The sequence below is a fragment of the Dendrobium catenatum genome, unplaced genomic scaffold, assembly GCF_001605985.2.
Source record: "Dendrobium catenatum unplaced genomic scaffold, ASM160598v2 fragScaff_scaffold_156, whole genome shotgun sequence".
Lineage (NCBI taxonomy): Eukaryota > Viridiplantae > Streptophyta > Magnoliopsida > Asparagales > Orchidaceae > Dendrobium > Dendrobium catenatum.
The window spans coordinates 2,025,475-2,050,571 of NW_021318618.1; the positions used below are offsets into that span (position 1 = coordinate 2,025,475).

The following is a 25,097-nucleotide window of genomic DNA, read 5'->3' on the forward strand; positions in this document are numbered from 1 at the left end:
TTAATAAGATAATTTAATGATTCATATTTTCATCACATATAATTTGAAGTTAAAGACAAATCTCATTTTTCTTTTCGTCCCCTAAATTGAATTAAATTTTATCCTTTTGCTCAAAATATAAAAATTCTTATTTTATTTTATTTTATTTTTATTATATATTTTTTTATAGAATTACTCAAAATTTTGGCAACCTCCCGACATCCCACCCCCACTTAAGAGGGTGTCCGGTAAGCATTTGCATCTGTTTATCCCGGTCGGATCAAAGGTACAACAGACTCGGGGTCTTTTAATATTTTCATTCTTGACTGAATTAAAGAAACAACGGATGTCTTCATGTCTTAGCGTATGCATGTAATATGGTTATAATTAACTTCATTTAATTGAGGGAGATTTCATTGATTATTGAGTGTTGTCGAACTTGCACAATATTGACGCAGTTTTGGCGTCGGATTGAAGTTGCAGGACGAAGCTGGTTGCCTACACAGTTGAGAGGAAGGGTTTGACACAAGACGGGTTCTGAGACGCTGGACATAACGGGCTGCATGTAGATCAATGGTCGGATGGAAGCGGGAGCAAGGTTGCAGTCAGACTGCAGGTTGGAACGGGCTTTCGTGCGGACAAGAGCTAGGCAGATCGCGAGAAGCGAGCAGAAGAGAGCTAGGCAATTCGCAGGACGCGAGCTGAGCGGATCGCAGGACATGGGTCTGGGAATGCGGAAGATGGAAGATGGGAGCGCGGCGCAGGTATGGGATCACGAGAGAAGCAGGTTGCGTGAGCGAGCGGGACAAATGAGCCGGGCTAACCTAGGGGTTGGAGACGCGAGAGAGGACGGAATGTTGATTTCAAGTTTAGACGTAGGAGAGGAAGATGCGCAGGGAGGTCGCGGGAAGCAGAGTCGCAGGACTTCTTTTTCTTTTATGCCGAGCTCGTGGTTTCATTCGTCTCTCACCTCTTTTTTTTTTTCTAAAAGTCATATGGATTAAGGAGTTACCAATCAGAACAAGGGGCAGTTACGAGAAAAAAGGACGGTTACGAGATTTGGGCAGGTGGAGATTTATTATTATTATTTTCAAAAAACGGTAATGTAATTTTGTAATAAATTATTTTGAATTAAAATTGATTTGAAAATTTAAATATATTACCTCCTCTTTTTTATTATCTACAGGATCATTAAAATAAAATTAATCTATCACTTTCCTCAAGTTTTAAGAGGAAAAAGCTAATGCTTACAAAATTTCAAGCAACAGTAACTTTTTTTTTTTTTCCTTCAAAATAAAATCTTCAACATTGTTGATAAATTCAGTTGTTATTCAAATTTAGTTGCATTGTTATTGGCGTTATTGTTTTGCCAACAATTGTGTTGGAAATGCGTGAGAACTGAGTGCATCCAAAGAGCATTTCACATTCTAAATAAATAGTTCATATGTAAACGGGGAACATTTTGGACTAAAGCTACATTCTACATATAAAACTAGCGAACAAAAAGTCCTCTTATACATAATAAGAAATCAGCAATTACCTGCTGCAACCCTCTGGCTGTCTACAGTCTCTTCTCCCACCTTGGCAGGTATCTTAAGCCAGGATTCAATAACATTTTGCGCATGACCTTAGAAATCCAAAGAAGAAATGAATGAAATAGCACAACTGCCAATAGAAGCATTGCTCCCTTCCCTCCCATCTTCCAACACGTGAACAATGAAGCATATAAAACATCTATAGCATCATATGCGCATGTATTTTTTTAACTTGGATGGCATACTAGCATGAAGCAATACAAAAAAGATCAACATAATGCACGCACACACAAATTAAGAGTTTCAACAAAAAGAACACTCACAAGGATCTATCATGGATTTCATATGCATGGGGTTTGGATGGTTGTTTGTTTCCATGAGATTGTAAGGGTAATAAATTGGTTTCTTAATCTTAAGATATTAATTATTAGGAATTTCAGAGTTTCACATTTTTTTAACAATAGAATGCCATTCACCATGCTCTAATCAGAAGCACTTAGAAGGATAGCTATTTATACAGAAGATCAATCATAAACCTATAATGTAATAAAGAGCCAATATGAATTTATTATTCTGGATATAGATTTGGGTAATTTTTCTTGATTCATGTACTAATCGAAATCTTTTGGTAAAATGCGGGCATTCAAAATATAGTTGAAGGTAATTTGAACTACTTTCCTAACATTCATACATCCAAGCAACTAGAAAAATGAATTCCACAATTACATAGCTAGAGCATATTAACAATTCAAAAAATAAAGTTGAACAAAGATCAACGTTAGCATTCATCAGACCTTGCCTATTCCCATCCACAATCTCAAGCCTTGACATTTGTAAGCCAACACCACGAACTTCCTTGGCATCTTTAACAAAAACAGTTGAATGATGAGTTTCTAATTCATGAAAGGCATTTTGAACAGAAGACCCAAAAGCAGATAAAGAAAACATTATCTATGCGTTTTTACAAACCTAGCTTCATTAGTAATTTTGTTCTGTTCGAGTGTAGTGCTATTTGGCAGAAAATAAAGTTTTATCTATATTCTCACAGAAATAAACAAGATGCTGCACATGCATGTTGCCACGGTGGTGAAATCATGAACCAGGTGCACATGTAATATTGCACTTTCTGTCGCAACTTGCCCCCACAAATCTAAATTCAATTTCAGATGTTTGCAAAACAAGGCAACTAAGAAGCATTACCAAGTGAGGCATTAGCCTTTTTTATGTGCGTTGATAAATGCACCATTTTAACAGGGCCACAAACAACAATTCACAAGTTTCGTAAACATGTCTCTAGTTTAAATTGAAGACCATATCATACAAAAAGGGAACCATTTACATAAAATGAAAAACTTAAGCGCTGTAACAAGGCAGGAAAAATATCTAATGCCCAAAATTTTGAAACCATTCTGAAAGCTAGACAAGATCAAAAACATATTAGAGCAGTATAAAAAAGAAGTGATAGGTAGGTTATAATGTATATAAAAGTTGAAGAGTACACAACCTAAAAGTGATGAAGAAAATAAAAGTAACAATAAATGACATACAACTTTTATTTTGCATGAAATGGCAACTGAAATTAGCCATTTCCACAGAGAAGGGACCATACATGTCAAAGGTGAATGGCACAGCATGGCACAAAGTTCTTTATGGAGCATGGCACATAGCGCACAGCGCGGCGCACGCCATTTTAAACATGGCGGCGCACAATATAAAATAATTAAAACATATATATTTTTAATATTAAATACCATTAAACAAGAAATAATTAATTGATTAGAACAAAATTTAAGCATATACATTCGACCAAACAACAAAAATGATAACTTTAAATCTTACAGAAACATACATCAATAGATTTGAGCAGGATTTAAGCATAATTTAGCCTATATCCCACCAAATAGCAAAAATGATAGCTTCAAATCCTACAAAAAAGTTAAATCCTTAAATTTTTTTGTTGATGTTTACTAAATAATTAACTATGAAATTAATATATAAACCTTAAAAAATTTAATTATAATTTATAATTTGAAATTTAAATCATGTTAGCAAAAATAGCATGGGCCATTTGTGTCTTGCGTCATGTGTTATTGCCCAAGCATGACGCAAATAACGTCGTATGTGCGCCGTGTGCCATTACGCATGCCATTTTGCACCATTAACATGTACTGAAGGGACACACTTCTTAATGCAGGATTTAGTAGAATTTAAATGAATGTGATAAGAACTTCCACATTTTGAATAAGAGCAATTAATAATTACGAACGTTGGCTACTAAATGATAATAGAAAACAAAGAGGGATGGTTTCGCTTGGGCCAAATCACATGCTAAGAGTTAGAATCACCAAAGTAATTAGAATTTCAATCGTTGCAAATTAAGAAGTTATTCAATAGAATCCCTAGGTTAACAATGAGATTAGAAAACATAGAAAATCAAAACTCAAATCCTATGTTTACTAAGTAAAGGCATAGAGCTTGGCACGACTCCTTGTGTTTGAATCACAACCTACAAGAGCATAGGATTAGAAGATAATTTGAATAGGAGAAAAAGTTCACCCTCGTCTTGGGCTAGGGTTAGGTGGAGTGTTGGGATTAAGGAGATCACCCGATCAAGGGGAACCTCTTTGGGTGGCGGCGGCTATGTGGAGTGGGGGAAAAGGGGGCTAGGTCGGTGGTGGGATGGGGAGGTAGCCGACGGTGGGGTTTTGGAGAGCCAGTGGTTTGGGATAGGGGAGCCGTGGGATGGAAGGGGAAAGGAGGAAGAAAGAAGAAAAGAAATACGAAGAACTAGCCACGAACCCGGACTCTTCCAAGGTTGGTGGGTGATCCGCTTCCGTCTCCAAGGGATTTCTCTCCCAAAACCTCTCAAGCTCTCACAAGAACTCAAAATGCAGAAATTTTATTATTCATTCCTTCAAAAGAAAACATAAGGGCTATATATAGCCTCCTACAATGGACAGGAAAATAAAAAGACCACTTAGGCCTTTGGGCTTACACATGACAAACCCTTAAGGGGTAAAAAGAGAAATACAACTAAAACAAATACAAAAGCAAATAAATAAAATAAGTACATATGAGGACTCAAAAATAGATCTGCGCAATCGTGGTCGTAGATCGGCGACCACGCCTCTAATAAACTTTTCGTGCTCTGATGTCTTCATCACTTCTCCCTCCGTATCAAAGCTGAGAATACTAAGCGGCACAAAATCTTAAAAGCAAGGAAAACTCTGGAAATAGAATCTCCAAAATCACTCACATCTTCAGAGCAGAACCCATCACTGGCAATGATGTTATAATGGTGGTAGGGTTGGCCAAGGCAAGAAATCAAATGATGTTTGTAAGGAACAACATAGGAGAGAGGAAAAAAAACACAAAGATAATTACAAAGGTCCCATCCAAGATGTTGAAAGGGAGAAGAAGCAGCCAAGTCAATTCAAAATACTTGATAAAAACTCTATTATTTCTTCGATAAAATAAAGTTACAAGAGGATAAAACATAGGAAATAACATATAATAAGCAAACATGGTTGGCCATTATATTTTTGGAAGGTTTGCGACCACTTCAAATTACATTATTTGATTTATTTAAAAGGAGTTGGACATAGGAAATTTGGAAGCATTGTGGTCAATAAAATAAAACAAATGTTGAATTATAATCATGAAGGAGTCAGACAAGCCCTTTATGGCAAGAGAGTGACACATTAACAAGATCATATTTTGATTTCCAACAAGGAAGGCAAGCCAATGCTAACTTTTTAGGAGATCAGGACTTGATTTAGCATATGTAGAGGATCATTAAGTGGAGGTACTGACAAAGCACGAAAGAAAAATGATTGGAAGTTTTCATGACCGATCTTGTGCTTTAAATGTTTACCTTGTAAGGGAGGAGGTCAATCATGTGTACAAGGAATGGAAATCCAACCCTTTATTATATCTACTTGCTTGATCTTAATCTAATTAACCACCATATCCATGCTTAAGATTGGATGCCGGTGCTACATCACCAATTCTTAAAGGAAAAGATGATAATGAACCGAATAAAATAAAAAATAACCACATAAATATGATATGCCTATATGTGCGATCAAATTCAATAAAAAAAATTAACCCAAATGGCTTAAAACCTAGTTGTGTTATTTTAGGTGTAACCAAATAGATTGAGTTTAAATTTTGAACTTTCATGAAGACTTTCATCATTAACAATATTGATGCAATTTAATTTTGTTCATAATATTTCGTCATAAATTAGTATATCAAGATATCAAGGACTAAAAGAAAGTTCATATTAGTATGACACATAAACCTTAGCAAAAAAATTTAGCATACTTCAAGAGTTGTGTTATCAAGTTGTTTAATTGATTCTTCAACAACAATAGGCATGATTTGTTCATTTTCATATCTGGGAATAAATTGAAATATTTTAAAAGTTTAACAAAGTCCACCTAGATTTTTTAGGTAAGTTAACAAAGCCCACCCAGAGCCACAGTTACAATATGCCGCAAATAAAAGCAACAAGGTCTTTTGATTTCTCTATGGGGCCTATTTGACAACAAGTACGATTTAACTTTATTAGAATACAATAAATTCTATAAATTCAAATTTAGTAAATCATGAGCGTTAAATCCTAAAAAACCATTTGGCAAGATAACTGTTAAATCCTATGAGATATCACAGGCAATGCAATTGAGGATTTAAGGCAATTAGTTCATTAAAATTCAAATTTCATTTGTGATTTAAATTTAATTAACATTTTAAATAATAATTACTTATAAATTTTAATTTTAATTATTGTCCATAAGTTATAATTATAAATAATATAATTAGAAGCAAGTTTAATTACAAAAAAAACTACTAATAAGTTAATTATTAACTAAAGTACTAATTATCTCATCAATTATTTAAATGCTATTATAATAAGTATTAGATTACTAGATACACTGATAATTTAATAATTAATTCTTTAATTATTATTTTAAACAATTATTTAATTATTATAAATACAACAAAATATTTAATTAATTATTTAAGCATTACTTAAATAAATTTTTAATTACTAAGTATACTACTAATTATCTAATTATGTATTTAAATATTCTATTACTAACTAATTAAAATGGAAATTAGTTAATTATTATTTAATGAGAATGTTTGGCAATATAACTTAGGATTTAAGATGGTTAGTTTATTAAAAACTCAAATTTTATTTGCATTTAAATCAAATTTTTATATTAATTTAAATTTTAATTACCATCAATAAATTATAATGATAAATAATATAATTTGAGGTTAGCTTAATTATCAAATTATATAATTAATGATTTAATTATAGATTATTGTAACAGTCCAAACTCTTAATTAACGAAATATTATTCCCTTTGGCTTAAGAGCCTCACGGTTTTGTTATGTTGGTGTAACTTCTCAATAGGTCACCCATTCCAGAATTTGCTCTAGGATGAGCACGCTTAACTATGAAATTTTTTAAATGAAATCCAACCATTACACCAAAAGATGCATCGATATTTAAGAGTTTAGCATCTTTTACTTAAGGGGTTTCATAATCTCCCCCACTTAAGTAACTGGCATTCTTGTCAGCATCTTTATCCTAGAATCATCCACTAGACAGATAGGATTATAGAGTTGACCTCTATAAGTTTAAGTGGTGGCTTTCGTCATGTAGCACTTTGTCCCATATAGGATTGAAGAGGTGGCTCCCATAGCGTAGCACTTTGTCTTGTATAGTACTTAGTTCCCATCTTCCAGCTGGTGTATTGCTCTGATACCATTTGTAACAACTCAAACTCTTAACTATCGAGATATTGGCCCCTACAAGAGCCTCACAATTTTGTTCTGTTGGTGTAACTTCCTAGTAGGTCACCCATCCCAGAATTTACTCTTGGATGAGCATACTTAACTGTGGAGTTTCTTAAATGCAAATTCAAACCATTATACCAAAATACGCCTTGATGTTTTAAAGTTTAGCTTCTTTTACATGAAGGGTTTCATAATTATAGTATTAATTATTAAATTATTTATTTAAGTATTATTTTAATAAGTATATAATTACTAATTACACTAATAATTATTTAATTATTACTTACATAACTAATTATTTTATTAACTATTTATTTATATAACTGTTTAAATTTTACTTTAATGAGTTATTAATATTATTAAACATATTGTGTTATATTTAAATGTTATTTGTTTTTCCTCTTCTCCACTTCTTCCTTGTTCAAGTTCGCCTGCTTCGGATGACATAAGAGTTTAAAACGAGCTACATTCTTCAACTCCTCAAACTCCCTTCCTATAGATTGTTACTTCTGCTTTGCGTGCATCTTCTTCGCATGCATCTCGGGAAGTATAGTTTTGAAAGAGTAAAAAAAAATCTTCTTAGCCCCCTTCAACGCATTGCTCAAGTCGAAAGTCGAGACAAGAGCTTGTTATGCCCATAAGCATCTTTCTCCCCTTCCGTGTGCTTCTTCATCCAAGTCCCGTAAATCCGTCGAACCCCGGGATTTACGCCAACAATGGGGTAACGGTGGACTTATCTCAACGTGAGATTTACAAGATTCTCAAACCCCATTTGGTAGGATTTTTATAAAAACCAGCTCAAATCCTACATAAATCCCGTTTACTAAATAGCCCCTCAGACTTCATAGCTCTCATGAAGAGATAGATGAACAATCTATTTACCACAAATATAAATTTTAATAACATCTCTCCCAAAAAGGAAATTTGAGCTAAACATTTTTATCTTACATTGGTCCACAAATTGACACAATCAGATTGGAATGTTCATATTAAAAAAAACTATTGATTAGCATACTCTAAAACATAATGGAAAGCAAAAATTTAGAACTATCAAAAAGGCTCGTTGTTCACGAACAGCTATTCCTGAACAATTTCAAACACAAGCTGATTCCGAATAAACAAATATTTACATAATCTGAACACAAACAGACAACTTGTTTAAACCCCTATTGAAATGTAGGGGCATCATCATCATTAGCCTCATCCCAAGTATTTGGCATCAGCTTTGCTAATCTGATTTTTTCATTCATTCCTCTTGAGTTTTGTATAAGGTACTACCTATTTTAAATAACTTCTTTTTATATTATCAAAACCGCATCTCTTCCCTTCCTAATTCTCTGAAACTAACTATATATATTCATCGAATGATGCATTTCTATCATTCATTGTCTATGTCCAAATTACCTTTTTTTTTAATTATATTAGCCTTTACTAGATGTCGCTCTAACCATTCTACTAAGAGAAGCACTCCTAAGTCAATGAATTCTTGTGCATCTAGAGGACCCTCTATTATTAAAGCATGAAATTAGTTCCATTCCCTATGACTAATTCCCCCTTCAAAAATAAATCTTTACTCTCATTAAGGCTTACGCATACAAAGCCTATAGCCTGCTTTCCACTGATTGGTATAGTAATAATATGAGAGTCGTAAATTAAAAAAAAAAAAAAAACCTAGAACCTCCTATTTATACAGGAAGACAATTGGTTGATGCACCACTGACATGAAAAAGAAAAGTAATAAAAGCAGAGCATGAAAACGTTCAATTGGAACTTACCAATGTGATATGAAGCAAAAATTTGCTTTGCTATCCTTAGAATCAAGGTCGGATCATCCGTAGCAACTGGAAGCTATCAAAATGTAAAGAAGAAGTAAAAATTAAAAAGTTAAGGATTTCAACCACTGCTAGAAAAATATTTCTAATGTGTAATTGGCATGACTTGTAGAAGGCATCAATTGCTTAGCACAGGGTAGAAATGCATCGATGGATAGATAAAAATTAATGCGGACAAGGTAAAGGACCAAAGGGATAGACCAAAAATAATAATAATATTAGTTGTATAAAGAGATTTGTACAAAATAATTTTAATACTTCAATCGACATTCAATAGAACTGAATGGAGGATGAGAATTCTTAAAGCCGAACCTAAGCAATTGTGATAATATTAATAATTAGGAAGATCAATGGGTTTGTGAATACCGTCATAGAGCGGTTAATGTTTTCGCAGTCACCACATCCCATGAATTTTACAGGTTCCTTTGCACCTTTTCTTCTTTTTTTAACCTAAGAAAGGCAGGCAAATGCAGAAAGCCATATTGTCAGACTGAATATAATACCAATAATTCATGTTTATCATCAATAACAACTTATGCCAGCAATTTGGGGCTCTGTCAAAGAAATTATTTACCATTAATCATATAACAGACCAAGGTCAGATAGAAGATAATAATTTCTACAAGATAATATCAAGTACCTTTAGAGTGATAGTGCGTGCTATCATGCCACATTCCCGCAGACGGGAGGAAACCTCCTTCGAAAGGTTGTTAAGAAAATGTTCACACTAAAAAAGAGGTGTAAAAAAAATACTTCATAAAAATTGTACGATAACAACAAATTTTGCAAAACTTATCTTCGGACAAATACCCACATCCATGGTGTTACGAAATCTAACCCCCCAGTTCACTTCAGCGCCAATAGATTTTGTTTCCTGTGAAGCACATCAAACATAAATGAATAAAAACTGAAATGAAAAGAATTATGATTTTGAGTAAAGGATGGCCAGGAACAAAGCCATCACAATCAAATCAGGATATGTCCCTCTAAAAAACAAGTTTCTCAGCAAAAGATCTTCTTTCATATGAAACAATTATCAGCCAATATAATATGCAGTTGATAGTTTTTTAATATAAAGAATCAGTAAAATAGAGCAAACAAATATTATCACCATACTCATCCTCTTCACAACGGTTCTCCCAGCTGTTTGGAATCATCTTTATAGATATTCACTCTTCATTTGTTCTTATTGAGTGCTCCATGGTATTAAATTATTTTGCTCAAATCTTTTGCACGACTTCTATCAATTACTAACATTGAATTACCTTTTTTCTCATGATCCTTTGACAAGAAAATTTGACAACCTTTTATCAGTGTATCTTCTAGACTTTGACACGTCAATGAACCTGCTCAAACTACTTCATCTTCAATAGAGATTACTTCAAAGCTAAGCCCATTCTTATTAATTTCGCCACACATTCATTTCTACCAAGCATAGTTTGGTTATCAATAACTTGTTTAAAATGCATCAAGTTAACTTGGTTTGTGTCCAATTGTCCTGGAATTCAATGCCAGCACATGCAACCACAGAAACACTATTAAGGGACATCACATGCCATGGGGCATTCTAGCTAAATTTCAAGTGGTACAATGCCAAGTGCCAACCTAATATATAAAGTTGTTTGCAAGGATGCAATGAGCAGATGCTGTTTGGCATCAAGGATGTCAAAAAATGAAGCTTCTTAAGGCATGCACTACAAATTGACAGAGAGCAATCCATGGATCAAATACATGGCTCGTAGCTTTTTCCATTACCATCATAATCATGCAGCATACAGAACATTTAAGAATTTGCTGGAAACTTTTGACCTTCAGTTTGTCAGAACAACAAAGGGGCCAAATCTATGCATTGGAAATGGTAGAAAGTAGAAAGCCAAAAACCTTTCTCAGGGAATAAAAAAAAAACTAAACAAAGATTCTGTATGCTCTGCATCTATCATTTCCAGAAAAACATATAGCCAAGGATCACAGCTTAGCTGCAACTCATAAACCTTGCACTCTTATAAATTTTTTTCAACTATCTACCAGTGTCTAAAGTGTTCATAATACAAGTGATGTACAAAAGCTTTTTTTTTTGTTATAACTTAAATACAAGACTAACAGGAAAAACTGCAGGTCACCAGGACTTTTGGGTTTAATGAATTGTTACAACCACGCAATAATTTCAATATTTCAGAGAGTATCATAGATAAGTGATGTAGACAAAGGATGGGTCAACTCACGTCCAAAATAAATCAATTTTGGTCTCCCTCGAGTCTACAAGCTCAATCAAAATTGAGCTGAAATTTTAGCTCATTTATGAGCTGGTCTTTAGTTCACTTATTGAACTAAGGGTTAGCTCATTATTAACTAATATTTTAGTTCATAGTTATCTTTTATTAAATATACTTTTATTGTTTTTATGTCTTTAATTATGTTTGTCCCTTGGAATTCCAAACCGGCCTTTGGAATTCCAAGAAGTGTTGTTTCCCATGTGTGGCTTCCACCATGGGCTATTGTTTTTTGTGCCTTTGCCCCTTGGAATTCCGACCGGCTGCTGGTTTTCCGAGCCTGGGATGTTTCCCGTGGTTGTGGCGCCTTGGTACCGTGCGGCCTCCCGCGGCTGCTCCTTCGGTTCTTGGGCTTGGGCTGTTTTTCTGTGAAAAGCATTTGGGCTTTAAAGTTTGTGATGTTTAGAATTCCTATGTGAATTCACTGTTAGTGTCCTTTTGTATTCCCCTTTCATACCTATAAATATGAGGGGCTTGTTATGTTTTAAAAATAGTTGAATGATATGTGATTTTTGAAAATGTAAACCTGCGGGTTTCATTGGAAAAGCTTGCGAGCTTTGTCCGTCTTCTTTCTCATTCCCTCCGGAAATCTTGCGAGCTCTTTCCAATCTTTCGTCTCGGCTTCTAATCTCTTTCGTCTCTCCGCAAGTGCCACTCCATCTGTATCTTTCGTCTCTAAGTAAAGCAACTTTAGGGTGTCTTTGATTTTCGATTCGAGTTTGTTAGATCGTCATTTGTAGTCTTTTACTTTCTTCTTTTTAGTTTAATTGAAATGTAAGAGTTTGTTCTTCCTCATCTTAGTCATCATCTTTCGTGATTTAGTGGGAAGTCGTCGGCTTAAGGACACAAATCTCTCGTGTGGGCGAGGGGTATAGGCTCCCTATATTTCTTGCCCCCACCAATAAGAAAAACTAAATTTGAAAGATCATGATTTCCTGAATAACTAAAAGAAATACAGCCAAGTAGGTTTAAAACTCTATAGAATGTTCAAAGACAAACCTTTAGAACTTCAACTTTACGATCATCAATTCCTCTGCAGTAATTCCAAAGCATATCACCAACTTTTACCCCAAAGTCCTTGTGAAGAGTTGCCTAAATGACAACAAGGATAAGTCATCATCACCATTAAACAAATGAAAAATTATTAATAGTGTAATTATTAAAGAACTTGAAATCATGATTATAATACTAGAAAAAGCTAAACAATACCTTCATGCCAAAAAAATCCTAAACAATGTAGTGGCGGCCTTGATATTACAGGGCTATGTAGTCATACAATTACACTGGTTACAAAATTTTACAAGAATAATACATAAGCACACACACGTGCTAAACTTGGATAAAACCTTTAAGCAAACAAATAACTAGTTCCTAAAATTGTGATTTCCTAAAATTTTAACACTGTAACGTTTAACATTACAGGCATTCATGCTAAAGTTCAACTTGAGTTATAAAAATATTTAACAGAAGCAAAGGCTCAAAACAATGAGCATTTGATAGGGAATTGCATCATATTTCATCTTATCAATGATCTCACAAGTACATCATTTCAGGCTCAGAGACTTATTATCATCTGTTGTATCACAAACACTTGTAACGGTCTACAACATACCTGTGGTGATGCAATGAATTTGTATCAAGACCATAATTTTTTTAGGTAATTGAATGTGAATAGCAACACAAACTACAAGATGCTATGTACTTCTAGTTGTATCATTCTTATTAATATTTATTTTTCCCTTTAACCTACTACCAAGATTGTGCATCATCATGCATCTAAAGCTATCTCAAATTCTACTTATATATAGCAAAAATTGTCCGGAGTTAGCTAATCTGGTCATAATAAATACCACATTGACCCCATCCAACTTCTGTCTTATCTCTACAACTTCTGTTATAGAAATCGTAGCTTTCAAAGAAGAGTTATTGATGCGAGCAAAAATTTGGGAAGGACCCCAAATTTTTGCAAGCAAATGTTTTTCTTCCTAGAAACTAGAAGATACATAAAATACTAAAAAAAAGACATCTTTTATATCATATAAAGACACTTACAACTTTGACTTACAAACGACACATAAACAAACATAAAAATACACCTAAAGTTGCTTTTCCTTTGATTGAGAAGAAGGATACAAGTGGAATGGTACTTGCGGAGAGGAGGAGGCAAGAAGTCCAAGACGAAGATAGGAGAAGCTCGCAAGCCTTCCCAAGTAGTAGAAGAAGAAGAAGAGGAACAATCTCGCAAGCTATCCAAGAAAACCCTCAGGTTTTATCCAAAAATACCATTTTTTCAACCTCTTATTCATACAAAACATCTCCTATTTATAAGAAAAGAAAGAAGCTAAATAGCCACTATATTAGGGAATATGGAAGACCAAAAGACACCAAATAGAAGGCCAAAAGACAGCAAATAGAAGGCCAAAAACAGCAAATCTGTTGCAGCAAAAATGCACAGAAAACAGGGAACCAGAACACGGAAATCCCCTCCTAGCAGCTCACGAGAAACCAGCCAGCACAGGAAACAAAGGGGCAAAGCACGGGAAACCAACCAAGGGCCACGGGAACAGCAAAAGCCAAGAGGAAACCGAGGGGGCAAGGAGGAAACCGAGATGGCAGCATGGGGAAGGGGAAAAGCCAAACTTTCCACACATAATGAGCTAAAATTAGTAGAGAATCCTTTTTGAATTAATGAGCTAAAGTCACAACTTAAGCATTTATGAGCTAGAACCAAGTAGATCCAAAAAATTAGCTCCAAATCAAAGCAAACAAGGCCCAAACCGAGAGCACCAACAGCCCAAGGGTGAAAATAAATTCTCATATTGTTTTGACCCCCCCCCTGCATGCATCAGATACTCCCCTATTTGAAAAACTCATCTCCTGAAGAGTTGTCTTTTGGTTTGATCCGAGGAGACGGTGGAAGTGCATCTAACTCTTGAATCTTTGCCGCATACTTCTTCAGGATTTCAACTCACTCTTTCTTGAATTGTTCTTGTAGAAATTTCTTTCTCTGCTCGAATTTCTTTGAACACAAGTACATTTGATATTGAATTATATACAACTCGTTTTGTAGGGGATTTGTAGAATTTTCTTGCGATGGAATCCCTTCTACAGTTGGAATCTTCACATCCAGAATAGTTGGTTCATATGTACCTTTGGCGGGGTCAAATTCTCCTTGGAACTCATTTGAATCTGGATCTGAAGGATGATTACATGGACTATTGATGAGGACATCGTAAGAGATTTCGACATGTGTACCATCGGAGATCGACGATCACGATCAGGAGTTTATATTTTTAGTCATTTTATGTAGTAGTTTATTTTATTTTTTAGTTTTTATTGTTTTACCCTTATGGGTGATCATTTGATATTGTAGGCTTGTAGCCCCGAGGGCATTTATGTCTTTTAGTTTTTATTTCATTTTGGCATATTTATAGGAGGCCTCATGCATTGTATGAGATAATGAATTGATGAATGAAAATTTGCCTCTTATGTTCTCTTTGTGAGTTCAACCCTCCTCGATCTCTTAGTGAGTTCGTCGGAGAAGATAGATCTCTTTGTGAGTTCTAGTTTCTTGCCAAACTATTTTTCTCTTCGAGAGTTCTAAATTTTCGCCAAGTTATTTTCGTGGAGATCCAGATTGAAGATAATTAAGGTGAGTGGAATTATAGCAAATCGAACCCCTAGAAATTCCCCTCCTCCCTTCCCCTCACCCCTTGTCGCCGCCTCCCCCTTGAGCCGCCCAGGCCGCCGGCCTGCAAACCCCACCCGTCGGCCAACAGCCGACCAGCAGCCCGCCGGCCAACCCTTGGACCCGTTTTGCCACCGGCCCACTCTAGCTCTCCTCTTTGAATTTTGAATTCCCCTCTCTTAATGACTTTCCTAATTAAGCCATATTAATTTGGGAAATTAATTAAGAGGAGTTACACATATTTGAAATTCAAATTTAAATTCCCTCTTATTTTCATTTGAATTTGGAGTTACTTATGATATAATTAATTCTGAAATTAAAATTCAGATTTTTATTATGTTTAATTAACTCCTCGTAGTCCCCACTCATTTAAATTCTCAAGCCACCTCACCACTATACATGGCCGGCCCCTCTCTCCTCTCTCTTCCCCATTAAGTCTCTTTTATTTCATCCTTATTTGAAATTCAAAATTGATTTCAAATATTCTCCCTCCAAATTTTACTTGAGCTGAAATTAATTTCAGCTTTTATTCTCTTCCCACCTAATCCCTCTCCCTCTAATCATGCCGCCGGCCCCTAGGGGGTTCAAACATTAATGGCCCCCTTAATTGCTCATCCTCGCTTGATATTCAAAATTCAAATCCATTTAATCTCCCCCCAAATTCTCCTAAAACTGAAATTAATTTCAGTTTTTTCCTAAATCCCTCAAACCCTAAGTGGATCTACCCGCCCCTCCCCCTATTCTTCTCTCTCTCTACCCGAGCCCACCTCCACCCCTCTTTGCTTGGCCGAGTTCCACCAAGAGAAGACTCTTCTACCGCCAAAATCATCCACACCGCAAGGTCATTTCATAGTCATGAATGGCCGATCCGGAGCGTGATCACGGCTTTGCATACTATCATCAAGGCGACATTGACGTCATTCGATCGCCGTTCTTTGACGCCGGATTCGGCTTCGACCACACCGTCTAGGATTACTTGAACCGTATTCTTCCCACCCTCGTGGACGTCATCGACGAGCAACTTCCGGCAGACGATTGGATCATCAAAGGGCGTCCACCATCTTCTCCAAATCTGACTTCCTCCCCGGCGGCTAGCCCCCTCGGCATTACTTGTCTAATAGTGGCATCGTTGAGTTTGTGCGCCATCCTCTTCCGCTAACCAAGTGAATCCAAGAGTGAAAGTGAGGGTCTTCGAGGTGAAGGATCTATATCTTAAGCCTTGGATTTTTGTTAAGAGTCATTTGCTTTATTACTTATTTATTAGATTAATTTTGTTTGTTTCATGCTGCTTCTAAATGTAATTGATTGACATTGCTTAGTTCTTCCATGGAAATTTCTTATGATCTATCTTGGAACGCATTTGTTTAAAATTAGCAATGCAAGTTCACAAGTTATTAATATCTTAATTGCAATTCTTGTTTATCACATAATGTATCACATCAACTATCCATATAGACTCAAAAAAAAGCTCAAAAAACTCTTACGACACCAAGACTCAAATAACAACACAACTCAATAACCTAGAATATACTAACTAGCTCTGATACCAAATTGATGCGAGCAAAAATTTGGGAAGGGCCCCAAATTTTTGCAAAGCAAATGTTTTTCTTCCTAGAAACTAGAAGATACATAAAATACTAAAAAAGGACACCTTTTATATCATATAAAGACACTTACAACTTTGACTTACAAATGACACATCAACAAACATAAAAATACACCTAAAGTTGCTTTTCCTTTGCTTGAGAAGAAGGATACAAGTGGAATGGTACTTGCGGAGAGAAGAATGAGGCAAGAAGTCCAAAACGAAGATAGGAGAAGCTCGTAAGCCTTCCCAAGTAGTAGAAGAACAAGAACAGGAACAAGCTCGTAAGCTATCCAAGAAAACCCTCAGATTTTATCCAAAAAATACCATTTTTTCAACCTCTTATTCATACAAAACATCTCCTATTTATAAGAAAAGAAAGAAGCTAAACAACCACTATATTAGGGAATATGAAAGACCAAAAGACACCAAATAGAAGGCTAAAAGACAGCAAACAGAATGCCAAAAGACAGCAAATCTGCTGCAGCAAAAATGCACAGAAAACAGGGAACCAGAGCACAGAAATCCCCTCCCAGCAGCTCACGGGAAACCAGCCAGCACAGGAAACAAAGGGGAAAAGCACGGGAAACCAACTAGCACGGGAAACAAAGGGGCAAAGCACGGGAAACCAGGCAGGGGCCACGGGAATAGCAAAATCCAAGAGGAAACAGAGAAGGCAACAGGGGAAGGGGAAAAGCCAAACTTTTCCACACATAATGAGTTGATATTAGTAGAGAAACCTTTTTGAATTAATGAGCTAAAGTCACAACTTAAGCATTTATGAGCTAGAACCAAGTAGATCCCAAAAATTAGCTCCAAATCAAAGCAAACAAGGCCCAAACCGAGAGCACCAACAGTCCAAGGGTGAAAACAAATTCTCATATTGTTTTGACCCCCCCTATTCTCCTATTTTTTTGCCCCCCCCCCCCCCTTACATGCATCAGATACTCCCCTACTTGAAAAACTCATCTCCTGATGAGTTCTCTTTTGGTTTGATCCAAGGAGACGGTGGAAGTGTATCTAACTCTTGAATCTTTGCCGCATACTTCTTCAAGATTTGACTTATATTAAGAAAGGTAGACGTAGGCCTAAAAAGACTTGCTTAGAAAATATTAAAAATGTCCTTTCTTTATTAGAATTAGATAAGAATTTAATCGTTAACAGGACACGATGGAGAAAAATGATTCATGTAGCTGACCCCACATAGTGGGATAAAGGCTTGTTGGTATTGTATTGTGGTGAATGTCTTACAAAAAAAAGTTAGTAATTATTGCTTATAATCATTAGATTGATAGTGTCATTAGTGGCAAAAAAACTCTATCAATTAATGGTATTCAATTTGTTGATAAAACTCTTCTTTTATGTGGTGCAAACATTATTTGAAACATATTCTTCACATATTTGCAAAAAACTTATGATCTTAATGTTAAGTTTAACAAATATTCTTCAATCTCTGTTGGCAAAATATTTAAACATGATGATTATCTTAACAAGACCTTGGGAGGTGCTATGATAGCTCTTCTTTTAAATATCTTGCCATCATTGTTGGCTCCAAAACCATTTAGAAATAATTATTGAATCCCATCATTAAAACTATCTAGAAAAAATGTTCTGGTTGGAAGGGTAAATTTCTTTCCAGAGGGCAAAGGCGGGCTCTTATTAACTTTATTTTCACTTCTTTCTCTATACTATTTTCCTTAATTTTTGGATACCATCCTAAGTGGTTCAAAAAATTTATTCCATCATGACAAAACTTCCTCAAGAAGAGAAATATAGGTGATTAAGGTATTCATCTAATCAATTGAAACACAATCGAAGACCTAAGAAATATGGAAGTCTTGATTAACCTAGTATCTTTTAGCATCTCTCATCTAGTCAAATGAGCTTGGAAAACAATCAACAATGATGAAATCATGAAACTATTTTACTTACAACACTCTCCCAGAAAAATATTTTAAAGCTACAAATCCAATGGATTTTGGAAAGAAGTGCTCCCTGAATGGCTCTTGCTTCATTAAAGGGAATAAGGAAATCATTCAACCCTTCCTCAACACATATCAGATGATCAACAATGAAAAATGTATTAGATGCTGGATGGATAAATGGCTTTCAGCATTCTATATCAATTGCTTTAAATAACCTCTTCATGTTAACTTGGAATCCTGATTGCAAATTTCTATCTCGATTTGCTCCTACTTATGGTTGAAGGGTTCATTGGGCACACAGCATAATTCCTTCACAATTGTAGAAGGAGATCTATCATTTATACTCCCTCTTTGATTCAATTTCTCTCAACACTTCCAATTATTTCTTCCTTCAAGAGTTTTGAGCCATGAAAGATAATTTATAGCGTGAATAAAATTCTTTTTGTGGATGCAGATTGTTCTTCATCCATTTCAAGATTTTAATTATGGAAGACGTTATCTCTTTGTATAGATTTGAAACTTACTTTTCAAATGATTTTTACTTGGTTTGAAAGTATAATAAATTTTATAATCATGTTTAATAAAATCCAGTTTCCATTAAATGCATGAAGCTCAAAAAGTTTGAGGCCCTGTTTGGAATAGCTTTTTTAGTAATTTTTGTTTTAGAAATGTTGAAAAAAATTATATGAATTGTTTGTTTGCACAGCCATAGAAAAATGCAACTTTTAGAACTCCATTTTAACACCATTTTGAAAAGCTATTTCTAAGTAGCTTAATTAGCGTGGTCCATGGTTTCCCTAAAAAATGTTGAAAATACCCCTAAAAGACGAATAATCTCAGCAATACGTCTCCCACTTTCGCCTTACTCGCCTCAACATATATGGGCATATTAGTTTTTTTATGTTAAAAAAGCAACGACTAAACATTAACCAAACAAATACTTTACCATTTTGAGTTTTGCAAAACACATACAGTTGCTTTTAGCTAAAAAAAATATACTCTTCTTTATTTAAAGTTACTCTTGAACAAATTTTTGCGAAATCAACATATCAACCAAATTAGGCCAAAGTGGTTTTCTTAATCCAAAATTTAAAACCAGTAACCATTATTTGTGATATAAATCCATTGATTTTATGCTTTATTTGATTTTTATAATGTTTTAATTTTAACCAAAGATAGTAAATAATTAGTTAAGATTAAGTTGCCAATGCTTTTGCATGATTTTTCAATCTAATATTAGAAAAATGCAATAAGGATTCTAAATCCCGAGTTGTTCAACGTCACAAATAATTTTCAAGCGGATGCCTTAACTGTATTTTCACTTTTAAAGTTATCATTGAAAAATCAAAATTCAAAATGAATACAAAAATAATAAATGTCTACCTTATATAAGTTCCCTAAATTCCCTAAGGTGGCTGTATGCAGGATTGGCACTCCTGTTTCCCATGTTATTTTTCTTTGTACACTCACCTAGCTGAAAAAAATCATCTTAAAGTCACTAAGATACATATAGTAATGTTGAGGCGAGGTCACCATTCAATCACGTACTAGTACCTTGACACAACTAAATCTAATCTAAATCCTGTGATTCATTACTCAACCAGCCACAAAAAGGGAGTGACAAATTCTATATTACATCACGGACATTGAACTCAATTTTAACCAAAATAGTTTATTCTAACTGCAAGCTTCTTCAGAAGCAGCTCGCAAAAACATATAAGGATCCGTTAACATGCCAAATTCCTGGCCAAGGAAAAGGCTTCATTCATTCAACAGGCCATGAGTAAAATAACCATCTTATAACCATATTAAAGGAGCATAGATTAAATTATGTAGCCAAGCACCAACATAGAGCTAGACATAGGATGTACGATTCTAGAGTAGACAAAATCAAGGTCACTATAGTCAATCTTATTTTCACACTCTTCATTAAAAAGTTTAGCAAAATATCTCATCCACCTTTGTTGAATATCATCTTCTAAGAAAAGTATTTTTAGGTGAAGTGACAACTAATTACTAAAAATTTTTAGGTGGAGGAAATCTAAAAATGTTGAATAGGTTTATCTGCTCATTGAAAGTAGGGGAGCGGCAAATCAACTAGCAATGACAACAAGTTAGAAAAAAAGATGCAATTCATGTCTACTTTCCACCAATCTCAATGTGCGCTTACGAGGGATCAGACATGATGCCATGATGGTATGATATTAATCCTTCAACTCAATATTGGTCTCACCTATTGATAGAAAAGATAGAAAATAATACTGTTCTTATTTTAAAATATGGTAGCTACCACATGAAAAACACCTCATACAATCATCCTAGTAAAAATTAAAACCAACAATCATTTTGGAGAGAAGTTGTAAATTTTAAGGTATTCAAGATAAAAATAACAGGTCCAACTGCTTGTTTTTCAGAAGAGAATCCAACAAACAAATTAAGAAATGAAAAAAAAAAAAACATAATGTTCATACATCGGTTTCACAAAAGCCATCATAACACAAAAATACAAAAAAGAGAAAATATAACATTAGTAAATATTTGAAGAACCTTTGAAACCAAGCGTAACTGGCCACAAGTACTAATTTTTCTAGTTTTTAGCTTGTCTCCTAAAGCATGCCCAATGCCTGGAAGTGCCATGATGGGAAGATCGTCTAAGAAATTTTCAACCTGAAGAAAAAAAAACATATAGCATTATTAAAGAGTACAGTCGTTTAAAATCAAACAAAAAAATTGGATAATGTATTCAACATAACGGTGAAAAATATGATGTCTGCTCTTATACCAAATATTATTAATCATATTCATTTATGTTCCAGAAAACCAGGAGGATGAACCCATGGGTGTAGAGTTACACAAATATATGCAATCATACCTGTTAACGGCGAATGGCGCACCATGGCGCAAAGGTCCCTTTGGAGCCAAGGCGCATAGCTCACGGCGCAACGCGCGCCATTTTGAACATGGCGCAAACTATATAAGAATTATAAAATAATAAGCATGAATATGAAAAAATATTATCCAACATGACACAACTTTACATTTCACAACAATATAGTCCAACATACAAGAATTCACATTTAAAGTTCTCACCCCTTCCTCCTCTCCTATAGAGTCCAATGTCTCTAAATCAAAGCATGCACTCATGAAGAAAACTTATACAAAGCATGCACTCATGAAGAAGCAAACTAACACTAACAACTATTACTAAAGATGATGAATACAACAATATGCCGGGCTGCTAGGGGTCCAACCCCAAGGGGGCGCTGCCCTCAGAATAAATTTTTAGGGTAAGAGTAATTTTGAAGTTCTACTTATTTTTAACGTTCGTAAGTTATTTGTATGGAAAGATACCTAGTGGTATCGAGCATGTACCTAGCGATACCGAGCATTTTTTTTTTTAATTTTAAGAGGTGGACATCACATTTAAACAATTTGGCGCGCTATTTTACGTCGTGCGCCATGGCTCACATGTGGCGCAAATAGCGCGCACTATTTTAAACACATTGCGTGGTAGGTAGGGGTGTCAATTTTTGACACGACCCGAAACACGACCGGAACCCGACCTGAAAAAATCCAGGTTCGGGTCAACCGGAACCCAAAACGAGTCGGGTTCGGGTTCAACAAATCAACCCGTTTTAAAAATTGGGTCGGGTTCAGGTTGACCCAGCAATCCGAAATTAACCCGAAAGTGACAAGAAAACTCATATTTGACCCAAAAACCCGAGATTGACCCGTTTTTGACCTGAAAATCAAAGATTGACCCAATTTTTTACCCGAAAACTAGCAATTTTGGGTCAACCCTGGGTCATTCGTGTCGTGTCGGGTTCTGGTCCAGAAATCTGACCCGTTTTTAAAAACGGGTCGGGTTCGGGTTGACCAGAATACTGTCGGGTCAGTTCCAGGTTCGACCCGAACCCGGCCCGTTTACCCGAATTGACACCCCTAGCCATAGGTGCGCCGCGTCGCGCTGTGCGCCATGGAGCACGCTATTTTGCGTCATTGACAACTATGTATGCAACAAACGTATTTACAAGTGAGCAGGTTTTTTTTTTAAGTGAGCAGGTATATATATGAAGACAATATCACAACATACCACCGCACTACCATTGATGTAGACCTAAAATGTATTTGTTGATGTTTTACCTTTGAAATTATAAGCTTTTGAAAGAGCAAGAGCAATTAATCACTTCCAACGATTCAAACGACGAATGAAAACACTAAAGCAATGATTTAGTTCAAGCAAAAAAATACATGATAAAGATTTAGAACAAAAAAATAACGGATCAAATCAGATTTTGCTTAATGTGGGGTTTTCAAAAAAAATCTCTTAATTAACATTTAGAATAGTCACTATTTAAGAACTCTCACTCTCAATCTTTAATAATTGGTTAAACAGAGGAAGGTTGCAAGATCTTCGTGATACCACAATTGAGAGGGACTTGGAAGAAATAAGATTTGGGAGAGAGTTCACCTTTGTCGGGATTCGGAAGTAAGTTGCCACTGAACGGGAGGTTGTCGTTGGTCGATAGCAATGGCAAGGAAGAAGATGATTCTTTACATACAGTCTTCAACGGAGTGGTCATTCTTTAAGTCAATGTCGAAGAACGGAGATCGGTGGATGTCGATGAACTATTGGTTGTCGAATACGAAACTGTGATCATGTTCAGGATCGCCCATTCATGAGTAAGGAGGCTGAGAGAGGTTTTGTTTCTTCTTCCTTAGGTGAAGTATCAAGCATAGGAGAAGAGATGTGGGGGGAGGAGGGAGGAACTTGGGTGGTCAATCAAGGCTAGGAGAGGGGTTGAATTTGATTTTAGATTTTGTGGGTTGACTAGGGAGGGAAAGTAAATTAAAAAACTGAAATTTAATTTCAGATTTAATTGGGCAGTGGATTGGAAATTTTGAAAACTGAAATTTAATTTCATAGTTAATTGGGCAGTGGATTGGAAATTTTGAAATTTGAATTTCCAATACAAAGAGGGAAAAGGAGGAGAGTAGGGGGACGGCCCTTTGATGAGGGGATTGATTAGGCTTCCAAAGGGGAAAGGAAGATAATGTAGGAGAGAGAGAAGGAGGGAAGGAACGGCGGCTTGATTGGGGAGTGGAGTGTTAAGTGAAGGAGTTAATGCTTGCTCTATTTAGAATCCTGAAATAGGAAAGGATGTTCTAAATCAAATCCTATTTAAAATTCAAATAGACATGATTTAAAAGACTTTTCTAAAATAAGGTTCCTCATTTATGACAAAAAATTCAAGTTCAAATTCAATTGAATATGAATTTAAATAGTTTTCAAAGTTAAAATGAGCTAATTTAGGAAGGGTTTTGAATACCAAATTTTGAAATTTTGGAGCCAAGGAAGGGTGTTGTCGGCGGCTTAGAGAGTAGGGGTGGCCGGCGAGTAAGGAGGGAAAAGGGATTATGCCCGAAAGCTAAGGGGGGGGGGATTGTGGAGTTTGGTCGGTGGCTAAGGAGAAGATGGAGGGCTTATTGTCGGCGGCTAGGGGAAAGGGTGCATGTGGGTCGGCGGCTAGGAGGAGGAGGAGCTTTGGGCCGGGGCTGAGAGGGTGGAGAAGGTGGACCACGAACCCGAATGTTTCCTGCAGTTAGTGGGTAATACGTTGCCCTCACGTAGGGACTTTAAACTCTCACAAGAGCTCTCAAACTCACCAAAACACAAGTGCATAAATTTTTCATAATATTCATCATTGCCCTCTCCAAAGAAGAGGGGTTATAAATAGCTAAGTTACAGTAGAAAATCCAAAAAATAAAAGTGCCCCTAAGGGTCACAAACAACTAATCTCTCAAGTGAGGGTAAAAACGGAAAATTGCGATAATAAATCAAATACACACATAATAATAAACCTAATATACAAGATAGCTCAAAAATGAAGTGGTGCGATCGTGATCGTAGATCGTCGACCCCTTCTTTAGAAGACTTTCCATAGTCGGATGTCCTCATCAAGCATCCTATTTTTGATGCATATATTTTGTAGGGTAAATGACTTCTGATCGCTCAAGTTTGAACTACATATCAGTGGAGTCATATAAACTAAAAAACAAGCTTAACAAAATCCTTATTTTCTTAAGTTTTATATAGGTCCTTTAATGTATTTAAAAAAGAAAAGAAAGAAACAAATTCCTTTTTAAAAAAATCATATAGACCATTCTACTATGTATGATTTTATTTAAGTCATTTATCCTTCTCCTTTTTTCCATCTTATCCCCCAAACTAAGAAAGTAATAAGATTGTTAGCCAATTATACGCTTGATTATTGCATACCACTCACCTCTCACATTCACACTCGGTGGCATTCAGTAAGTGCTCCAAGCAAGTGTTCAAGTCCTTCCTCACTCGCTAACTAGTGATCTCCCTAGCGATGAGCCTACTTGTCGTTGCCTATTAGGGGTGCAAACAAGTTGAGTCGAGCTCGAGTCATCTCTAGATAGAGCTTGAGCTTCATTAATTAATCGA

General features: G+C 35.5%; 1 protein-coding gene across 2 annotated transcripts in view; it reads right to left on the minus strand.

The window, feature by feature from the left end:
* The window catches only part of LOC110094040 (DNA repair protein REV1), a 70,513-nt gene that overhangs the window by 26,953 nt on the left and 18,463 nt on the right, over window positions 1-25,097 (minus strand). Inside the window, exons 11-18 of one of the 2 annotated variants that reach the window (XM_028691764.1) lie at window positions 21,173-21,292; window positions 12,427-12,519; window positions 9,972-10,031; window positions 9,798-9,884; window positions 9,524-9,607; window positions 9,101-9,173; window positions 2,309-2,377; window positions 1,520-1,606 (exon numbers count right to left, since the gene is read on the minus strand). In XM_028691764.1, coding sequence (XP_028547597.1) covers window positions 1,520-1,606; window positions 2,309-2,377; window positions 9,101-9,173; window positions 9,524-9,607; window positions 9,798-9,884; window positions 9,972-10,031; window positions 12,427-12,519; window positions 21,173-21,292 — 673 coding nt within the window. The remainder of the gene's footprint in view (window positions 1-1,519; window positions 1,607-2,308; window positions 2,378-9,100; window positions 9,174-9,523; window positions 9,608-9,797; window positions 9,885-9,971; window positions 10,032-12,426; window positions 12,520-21,172; window positions 21,293-25,097) is intronic. The other variant, XM_028691766.1, reaches the window with a different exon arrangement.